The sequence below is a fragment of the Zootoca vivipara genome, chromosome 14 (assembly GCF_965207765.1).
Source record: "Zootoca vivipara chromosome 14, rZooViv2.hap1.1, whole genome shotgun sequence".
Lineage (NCBI taxonomy): Eukaryota > Metazoa > Chordata > Lepidosauria > Squamata > Lacertidae > Zootoca > Zootoca vivipara.
The window spans coordinates 25,228,034-25,238,939 of NC_142597.1; the positions used below are offsets into that span (position 1 = coordinate 25,228,034).

The 10,906-nt window shown below is 46.4% G+C and overlaps 1 protein-coding gene across 1 annotated transcript in view; it reads right to left on the reverse strand.

Moving 5' to 3' along the window:
• The window catches only part of LOC118097065 (beta-galactosidase-1-like protein 2), a 66,353-nt gene extending 56,301 nt beyond the window's left edge, over positions 1 to 10,052 (reverse strand). The window contains 2 exon segments of the mRNA XM_035139649.3: positions 9,858 to 10,015; positions 10,017 to 10,052. Of these exon segments, the coding sequence (XP_034995540.3) occupies positions 9,858 to 10,015; positions 10,017 to 10,037 (179 nt within the window). The 5' untranslated portion in view covers positions 10,038 to 10,052.
• Between the last annotated feature and the right edge of the window lie 854 nt (positions 10,053 to 10,906).

Sequence of the window (10,906 nt, forward strand, 5' to 3'; positions counted from 1 at the left end):
AGGCTGAGCCCACCATCTTGATTCAAAATGGCCTCTAGTTGTATCCAAACAAAGATGCGAACCTGCTCCTCAGTCCCAAGAACCATCATTGAAAAGTTGGTTATAGTATCTTTAAGAGGTATATGGATGCATACGGAACATGCAAGCAACTTTCCAAAATATACAGCAGATTTTAAGCTGGGATGGTCAAATAGCAGCTTGCAGACTGGATCCAAGATCTACCAAGTGGTCCTAGCTGAGTTTTAATCAAGGTTGTGGTCAGAACAAACTGCCCACTGTTCAAACAAGTGCTTTGAACACTTGTTTTAAAAAAAGTCAGGCAGGGCAAGTCTGTTTCCAAAAATATGAACAGGTCTAATGGGGTATCCCTTTTATAGGACCACGCCTACCCTCAGCAGGCCACTCCCACTGTGTACAATGCAAAGGGAAGAACCACACAGCACAGATATAAACTTAATCAATTGTTACTATGAACAAGAAACTCTCTGTATCCTCTAAAGCGACTGACTTCTGCTTTCTACTTACGTGAGGGAGCATTTAGCAGAAATGTGGGTTTTATAAAGGCTTCTGCTCACCTTCCAGGAGACACAGAGCAAAAATAAACATGAAGCAGCAGAATCTCAGCACAATTAAAGCACATCAAACCATATATATATATATATATATATATATATATATATATATATATATATATATCACATCACACACACACACACACACACACACACATATTGCAAGTGTTTGGAAGCCGGGGGGGGGGGCAATATGGTTTTCCCACTGTTATAAGAGTTAAAGTTTCCCAAATATTCTGAGCCCCATAAGAACAGACACCCAAAAATCCCTGCAGAGATGAAACACCCACAGGAGAGCTAAAAAGATACACCTGCAAAGACAGGCTTCAAAGTCAGGTGGGATCCAGGATCCAGAATGAGTTATGGGGACAGGCTTGTCATCCATCAGAGCTTTGATGGATATATATCTAAAAGCAAAACAATCCCCCACCCAACACACTACCAGCACCAAGGCTGATATGAGCTACTATTAGCCTGACACAGGAACTGATTTATAGCTCTGGCGATCCATCTTTCCTTGCACATTACTTTTTATGATAGACAAGGAGTGGTTGTATTATGTGTAACGCTTATTTTAAAGCCTTTAAATCATATCCCGCTAGATATGGCATCACTCTCCAGTAAGCCCCCCCCCCCAACTGCTGCAGCCACCCCGCTTGAAGCCTGCTTGGGAAAAATTTCCCCTGGCAGTGACTGCCTCAGCAAAATTCTGGCTTTTTCTTTGTTTCTGTGCTATGAGATCTCAGCTCTTACTGGGTAAAACACCCTCAGAGACATATGAACATCCCCAAACCAGTCTCTTGTCATCTCTCCCATATCATCTTTAATCTGTATTTATGGATTATTATTTTTATGCTATTGCGTTGATATCCCTCCCTTTCCTCCAAAGAGCTCAAGACAGCATACATAGTTCTCCTCCTCCCCATTCTATCCTCATGACAACCCTGTGGGGTAGGTTGGCCTGATAGTGAGTAATGTGGCATGCAATCGGATTTTCGGAGTTTAAAAGGATAGGAAGAGGGGAAAGTGTGTGACAGCAGTAGGAGCAGAATGTCACATAGGTGGGGATGAATTGAAGGGGACTTTGAGGGGTTCACAAGCCACATTGAGCTAAGATATGGATGGGCCCTAATACTCTGCAGTGGATCCACACACACACACACACACACCCGGCCCCGGGGCATAACATCACAGATTAATTCTTACTTAAACTCTGGTAAATCTTGACCAGAATATACATTACATTTAAAGGCCTTATTTAAAAAAAAGAGAGGACCCAAACAATTACCGCCCAGTCAGCCTGACATCAATACCAGGAAAGATTCTAGAGCAGATCATTAAGCAAACAGTCTGTGAGCACCTAGAAAGAAACTCTGTGATCACTAAAAGTCAGCATGGGTTCCTGAAAAATAAGTCATGTCAGACTAATCTGATCTCATTTTTTGACAGAATTACAAGCCTGGTAGATGAAGGGAACGCTGTGGATGTAGCCTATCTTGATTTCAGCAAGGCCTTTGACAAAGTGCCCCATGGTATTCTTGTAAAGAAGCTGGTAAAATGTGGGCTAGACAATGCTACCATTCAGTGGATTTGTAGCTGGCTTACTGACCGAACCCAAAGGGTGCTCATCAATGGCTCCTCCTCATCCTGGAGAGTAGTGACTAGTGGGGTGCCACAGGGTTCTGTCTTGGGCCCAGTCTTGTTCAACATCTTTATCAATGACTTGGATGATGGGCTTGAGGGAATCCTGAGCAAGTTTGCAGATGACACCAAATTGGGAGGGGTGGCTAACACCCCAGAGGACAGGATCACACTTCAGAATGACCTTAACAGATTAGACAACTGGGCCAAAGCAAACAAGATGAATTTTAACAAGGAGAAATGTAAAGTACTACACTTGGGCAAAAAAAATGAAAGGCACAAATACAGGATGGGAGACACCTGTCTTGAGAGCAGTACATGTGAAAAGGATCTAGGAGTTTTGGTTGACCACAAACTTGACATGAGTCAGCAGTGTGATGCAGCAGCTAAAAAAGCCAATGCAATTCTGGGCTGCATCAATAGGAGTATAGCATCTAGATCAAGGGAAGTAATAGTACCACTGTATTCTGCTCTGGTCAGACCTCACCTGGAGTATTGTGTCCAGTTCTGGGCACCACAGTTCAAGAAGGATACTGACAAGCTGGAACGTGTCCAGAAGAGGGCAACCAAAATGGTCAAAGGCCTGGAAACGATGCCTTATGAGGAACGGCTTAGGGAGCTGGGTATGTTTAGCCTGGAGAAGAGAAGGTTAAGGGGTGATATGATAACCATGTTCAAATATATAAAAGGATGTCATATAGAGGAGGGAGAACGGTTGTTTTCTGCTGCTCCAGAGAAGCGGACACGGAGCAACGGATTCAAACTACAAGAAAGAAAATTCCACCTAAACATTAGGAAGAACTTCCTGACAGTAAGAGCTGTTCGGCAGTGGAATTTGCTGCCAAGGAGTGTGGTGGAGTCTCCTTCTTTGGAGGTCTTTAAGCAGAGGCTTGACAGCCATCTGTCAAGAATGCTTTGATGGTGTTTCCTGCTCGGCAGGGGGTTGGACTGGAAGGCCCTTGTGGTCTCTTCCAACTCTATGATTCTATGATTCTATGATTCTATGATATCCCCACTGACCTCAGGGCTATGTTTATTATTCAACTTTAACAGGAGGTCACAGGTAAGAATAGCTGTGACAGCATTCTTTGGAGGAGAGTGAATCTACAAGCAATAGATGACGACAGGCAGACAAGAAAGAATCTGAGCTGGTTGGAAGGTGATTCTGGAAGAGGAAGAATTAAGAAGCAGGACAGAGCTGGCTCGTGCAGGAAGAAATATGCGCTGATATTTGTACACACGCACACCAGCCAATCTCCCTAAGGAGGGGCATCTGCGTAAGCAGATTTATGCTCACAGATCCCTTGCTGAATCAGGAGCAGGAGGCATTAATCAGGTGTGCACCTCTGCATATGTACCTGAATGAGGTTGCAGCATTGGTGAGGAACTTGTGGCCCTCCAGATGTTGCTGGACTACAACTCCCATCATCCTTGACTACCAATCATTCTGGCTGAAGAGGCTGGTGGGAGTTGGGAGACCAGGGACATCTGAAGAGACACAGGTTCCCCACCCTGGGATATGACCCATCCACGCTATATTGCTCTGAATGGTAAGCAGACTCTTATGAAAGTTCAAATGTGCATTCCCACCAATGATCTCAAGCAACTACTGTGCTCACACAATGGCATCTTGCACAGATCCTACTGATGTAAAGTTCTTGGGGAAACCGCAGTAGATCAGAAAATGCCATGTGCTAGATTGGATTGCTAGCAGCCCCTCTCTATGTTCCCATTCTGCTTGTGACCAATAAACCTCTCTAGCCAGCAGCCAGGTCCCATGAGTCTCCAAGTCTTAAAACAGGAGACAGCTAGCAAATTATTTTAATAAAAAGGGGTGGGGAGAACTGGAAGGATAAATGCAGTTTAATGCTTTCACCCAGAAATGAGGGTAGGGCAACACTGTGCAGCCCAGAAAGCTGGAGTAATGGACAGGAACCTAACTTTTTCTGCTTTTATCACTTTGCAAACCCCCATCTACATTGATGGAACTAAATCAGCATCAGCCTATTTTGCCTCAGGCTCAATTCTGCCCTTTTCTGGTAGCAGATGGCAGGTTTAGAAAGGCTATCTGCTACTTCATAAAATCACAGGATTGTTTGTTTTAGAATAGCTCTTTGTTTCTTTGTGCATGCCCTGTTTCCTAGATTCCTTCATGCTTGCTTTGTTGCTTTGTTTGCACTGTGCAGGGTCAATGATAGATATTGTCTACACCTTGGTGGAGAAGGTAGTGCTTTGTTTGTACATCACAAAGCGATAACAAATTAAAGACATTACATTACCACTTCTCTTGCTAGGCTTTTGATGGTGGCTGGGAGAGTAATTAAAACATGTGGGTCCTGAACAGCACCAAATCTGCCAGAGTCAGAGCTCCAAAGAACAATACTAGCCTCTACTTTGTAGTGGACCAGCCTCCTATTTAGCAACTCATCTGCAGGTGACCAGAAATTCCACATAGGGTGACTGAGTGGGCTGGTGCAGGAGGGACAGGTCATTCCATCCCTCCTCTATCCATCCTTTCGGTAGAAGACACATTGTTTAAGAGCCTGCTAAGATGCTGCCTTTCTATGCTGGTTGCCAACACAAGCTACCCGTCTCTTAGCAAGATAATTTGTGGTCCCATTTACAAGGCTGTTACTTATTTTAAAATGAAAGTTTTATAAATCACATAGAATTGTTCATCTGGCAGAACATGTATAAAACAAGGAAGGGAAATGGGATATATTATGGGAAACCCAAAGGGATGTGTCACATGCCAATCCATCCAACTGTGTCTTCAGTATAAACCATAGCTTGCTTGTCCTGTGAACAGTATCCCAAAGGAAACAGAAAGCTTACAAGCATTCTCCAACTGTCCATAGCTTTATCCAAGGACTGAATTACACTTTAGTTTTGGCATTTTGTAAAACCAGACGCCAAGTCATACAAAAAAGATTGTTTGTGTCTGTCAAGCAACAGCAGGTGAAAGGGACATCATGGGGAGGCGGGGGGGGGGCACTACTGAAAGGATACCAGAAAAAACCGGATGACACAGGGCCCCAGTATACCAATGTTTCAAAATAAAGAGCAAGCAGCAGTCTTTCAGTACACAGATTTGTTTCTATCACCTCTGCTACCTGGAAAGTTATAAAATCTCGACCATGTTGGTTCACTGCTAGCACTGAACATTGTGTGCCCACATAAAACAACAAATGAGCATAAACTATCAGATCATTAGGCAAGCAAATACACCCCTCAATCAGCAGTCTTTTCTCCCACAGCCAAAATGGTAATGGGGGGGGCTGTCTCTTTGGAGCCACATACACAATCACATCCTTCAGGTTAATTTAAGGCAGAATACCTACCACCATAACCTAATAATGTTGCTTAGAGTCACACTCTATAAGCATGATCTGAAAGAGAGGGAAGGGGAAATCCTCTCCTATTCCCCACTGTGATCATCAAAATGGAACAGCAGTAACATTTGAAGTGTATTTAATTTGAGACACACACCAGGAGAAACTGACTGCTTGCAGTACCTAGTTGGCAGTTTCTAGAAAATCAGCCTGAATTGTATATGTCTTGCTTCTGTGGAATTTTTCTAGGTTTGGCTTGGGTTAAAGCTGACCAAAGCTGCAATCCTAGACACACTTGAAGTGTAAGCTCCATTTCTCGAACCTCACGCATGGGGAACCTGTGGTCGTCCGGATGTTCTTGGTCCCCAATTCCCCTTAGCCTCAGTCAACAAGGCGAAGGATGGGAGTCAGAGTCCAACAGCGCATCGACAGCCACAGGTTCCCCACCACTGTGCTAAGTAAACATGTTTAGGTTTGTGCTGCAAGTTTTATAGTGGCACAGTAAGTGATCGTGTAAACCCCAAAATGCAGTTATTCATGACCTAAAAAGAAAAATGCATTCAGGTACAATAAACCAGTACATTTCCTCTCATTGGCTGCCAGACAACCACTTGAGAAATATTGCTTGTCTCTTTAAACATGCTGATGCACCGGAAGGATATAAACCTGCTGAGATGCGGAACCTTTCACCAGTCCCTTTGCTCACCTTCCTTCCCTGCCTACTGTTGATAGAACTGAAGTCCTACCGGTACTTGTTACACCAGACAGGAGAGGAGAGTGGGATAAAAGGCCAGTGCAGGATCAATGTGAGGAATATACTGTAGTCAAAAGAGGAGATTAGAGACCAAAGAGGATTGGATAAATTCATGGAGTATAATGGCTATCAATGTCTACTAGCCTCACAAAAGCTATGTTCTACCTCCACTGTCGGAGACAGTATGCTTCTAAATACATTGTTGGGAATCACCAGTAGGAAGAGTGCTGTTGTTATTCAGGTTTCCCACAGGCATCTGGTTGGTCACTGTTAGAAAAGGATGCCGGACAATATCAGCCACTGACCTGATCCAGCAAGATTCTTCTTATGTTCTGGGGGTTGTAGCCAAAAGTAGCACTAAGTTGTTGGTTTCATCAATGCTAGGATTTCTCAGTGCACAACAGAACATTCCCCCTCTCTCTTCCCTAGGCCTGAATCTATTATGAGTTTCCCCCAGCCCTGGATAGCAGATCTGGGTGGAGGGGACATGCAGGGGTAATGCTGGGACAGGGAGGGAGAGACAAGGGAAGTCTAATTGAACTACGGTAATGGTGATTCTTGCAAATGCACAGCTAATTAGTTGAGCACCGCCTTTAATGTTTAAAAGCAACAGGATCTCTGGGCTGCACTGTGGCAACTCCAGGTTGCTGTATGGAAGCAAGTGTCTCGTAACAATGAAAGCCAGCCTTTTATCTAACAATGAACCTGATAGCCATAGGTGACAAGGAGTTCTCTGAAGGCCAGTCTGCTTAGAAGGCAATGTTTTTACTAGCTTGCTAAGAAGCCACTGGGGACCCAGGTGGCGCTGTGGTTAAACCACTGAGCCTAGGGCTTGCTGATCAGAAGGTCGGCGGTTCGAATCCCTGTGACGGGGTGAGCTCCCGTTGCTTGGTCCCAGCTCCTGCCAACCTAGCAGTTCAAAAGCACGTCAAAATGCAAGTAGATAAATAGGAACCGCTACAGCGGGGAAGGTAAACGGCGTTTCCATGTGCTGCTCTGGTTTGCCAGAAGCGGCTTTGTCATGCTGGCCACATGACCTGGAAGCTATACGCCGGCTCCCTCGGCCAATAATGCGAGATGAGCACGCAACCCCAGAGTCGGTCACGACTGGACCTAATGGTCAGGGGTCCCTTTACCTTTACCTAAGAAGCCACTAGTCTACATTTCCATGCTAGCCTCAGAAGGTATGAATGTGCTTCCCCTTTTCTATGGAAATGCAGGCTATTAGTCTCTTCTCAGGCTAGTGAATATATATATATGGCTAGTAACTTTTGTGGGTTTCCTTTCAAGGCTGCATAAGGGTCTTGCACCTTGTAAAAGTGGGAGGTTACTGGAAAACTTTTTTTAAAATCAAGAATTGCATTGGTAGTAATCTAAGTGAGGAACTGGGAGGAACTCACCCAAATAGCATTAGAGAGAAAAGGCTCTTCCTACATCCATGCACGCCAAGAGCCTTTGGGCAGTCAGGTTGTTTCTTGACTGAACACAAGGAAGAGCTGTGTATGCATAAGACCCTTTCTTGCTTGGCCAGTGGGCACAATCCCAGACTCCCTCATATGTTCAGTGCTGTACATGTGTCATGTGTAAACATGGCTCACTATCTTCCTGTTAGAATGATTTACAACTTCTCAGAGTTCTTAAGACTGAATTTGTGTCCTGTAAACTCTTGAGCTGTGTACATGCTGTACATTTAAAGCACATCCCTCACCCACCCCAAAAATCCTGGGAAATGCAGCTTACCCTTCACAGTACTACAACTTGCCAGCACCCTTAAGAAACTACAGTTCCCAGGATTGCTTGGGGGTTGGGATGTGCTTTAAGTGCCTTGGTTTTGAGCTAAGGAGAGAGGTAATGTGAATCTTTGATGGAGGGCTGCAGGGGCAAACTGCCTAGAAAAGCACAATCAGGGGCAAACTGCCTAGAAAGGCACAATCAATCAATCAATCAAGCCAGGCTGCTTGCAAATGTTCCAATATTTCAGATGAGAACAGGGACACACTCGTATTGTTAACACTCACCCACCCTTCTGCATATTGCTAAGAGTTCCTTCTTCCTCTCTGAACTTGTTTACCTTGGAACTGCCCATCTGACTCAGATTTAAGAGGACGGAGGAAGTTTCTCATTTTGGTTAAAGATATACTACTAGAAAGCTTGAGTTCTCTCTCCTATGATTCTCAAAAAGAGCACCTTCCTGTCTATGTATGTGCCCTGGAGTGACGACACATGCCCCAGTTCAAAGATTTAATGTTTAGAGACCAGGGTGCAGGCAGCAAGCTTGAAAAATTGCAAATGGACCTTCTCAGACATTTTTTAAAATGCAGTTTAGTATACCATGTTTTTAATAAGTCACCTGTAAAATCAACTCCCATTGTTCTTCACCACTGACCTAGCTGGCATGGGCAAATGTAATATATTTGGCCAACCTGGCACTCAAACCAACAACCCTGAGATTAAGAGTCTGCTGCTCTACTGACTGACCTAACCCTTCAGTCTCTGTTGAATAGGGACCATTGGAGAGAACTGCTGATTTTTGAACCAACCAGCTGGTCATTTCTAGTCAGTTGAGAAACGTACCTGTCAATTAATATGGTTGTGTACAATTCTGAGGGGAACTAGACTTGCATATCTCCTTAGAGGAGTTCTACAAAACAGGCCCTGCAACTTGGGGTGCTATTTCCCCCCCCCCTATCTCTAAGATCATTAGAGCAGTTTGATTTGCAGAGACAGATCATGTGAACAGGAAAAGCTTCATGATAGCCATCTTCAAATACCTAAAGGGCTGTCACATGGAAGATGGAGCTAGCTTGTTTTCTCCGGCTCCGAAGGGTAGGACCTGAACCAATGGCTTCAAGTTACAAGAAAGGAGATTCCCACTAAACATCAGGAAGAACTTTCTGGCGGGAAGAGCTGTTCGATGGTGGAACAAACAGACTCCCTTTGGAGGTGGCAGCCTCCCCTTCACTGAAAGGTTTTTAAGCAGAGGTTGCATGGCCATCTCTCATGGATGATCTAGTTGTGCAGGGGCTGGACTAGATGACCCCCTGGTTCCATTCCAACTTGTCCAATTCTATGATTCTATGAACAACCTTGCGAGGTAGATTAGGTCTGAGAACTGGTGGCGGACCCAAAATCACCCAATGGGATTTGTGGCTGAGGGGGGATTTGCTAAAAGTCCTGCTTAAAAACATTTCACACTCTTTATACCTAAAGCAACCTTATGCTGTATAAAATTTGGAAAGGTGGGGGGAGGCAAAAATGGGGGGCAGAGGACCATGGTGAAAACATGTTCCATTAAAGGTGGGGGGGGGCACCCTAGGAGTAAAAGAGGAGAATCCTGGATTTAACCCCCTCCCACTAGAATGGGGCTGGGAGGAAGAGGAATGAAGGGTCCATGGGCGCTCCAAAGGGTGGATGGAATGGGGGGAGTCTTTTTGACCATATATGGGCATGGGCGGAGCCCTCCTCGGAGAAGGGCGGGGCTCGGTCGACAGGAGGCGGGGCCAGATTAGCATACCGCGTCCAGGCCCCGCCCCTTTCTCCTCAGCAGCTCCTCCTCACCTGCTCAGCACGACGATGGCCAACACCGCCAGGAAGGCGCCCGCGAAGAGACGCCGCCGCCGGCGCCCCCCGCAGCTCCACATGTTTTGGAGGCAGCCGGGCGCAGTCCCGGCTCCGTTACCAGGGACTCCGACTCTCGCTACCATTGGTGGTGCCGTTACTAACACGGGCGCCTCCCATTGGAGGGAGGGAGGCACCTTCGCTCGGTTGTCGTTGGCCGCCGCCGAAGTGCCGAGAGCAAAGGGCGGGAGCGTCGGCCCGGTCCCTGCAGGCGATTGGCCAGTGTCGCGCCGCGGGAGGCGGGACCAATATCTCGTTCCTGATTGGGCGGGCGTTCCCCCGTCGATCATGCTTCGCTCTCTGCATTCTAAGGCTCCCGCTCTCCCACCTGTTCCTCCCCGCGAGCGCCTTAGCCTGGCGAGGTGCCATGCAGTGCAAAAAGCAAAGGGGCGGGGTGGCCAGAAAGCTATGCTGGAACTCTGCACATGCTCAGAGGCTGGGCGATCCTGGGCAGCCGGCTTGCCTGCACGCTCAGAAGTGGAGCTGGACTGAGCAGGTCACACTCCCTTGGGGGTAGCTGCCGGAGTGCACTTTGCACATGCTCAAAGGCTCCGTGCACTTGGACAGTTGTCTGCCAACATGCTGGACTGAGCAGGTTCGTCTCCCTTTGGGGCGGGTGCTGTAGTACACTCTGTACAGTATTATGCTGCGAGTGGCTGGGCAGCTGCCTGCCCTTTGGCAGATGGTTGCTAGCATGGTTCAGAAGTTGGGTTGGAGCAGGCGACTCTCGCCTGGGATTGGCTGCAGCATGCATTTTCACCTGCTTGGGGAACGTGAGCCCGACTGGAGAGGGCGACTTTTCATCCCGGTGGTTGCAGGAGTGCACTCTGTACAGACTCAGCAGCACACGCTTTATCAACACCGTCAACGCAGTCTGCTAAACAGGTTTACTAAGGTAGAGCTCTGAGAGACATACACACCTGGTTGACTCAACAGAATTGACTGATAAACTTTTCTCGGATAAGGGTAACAAGTCAGGAAATTGCAAG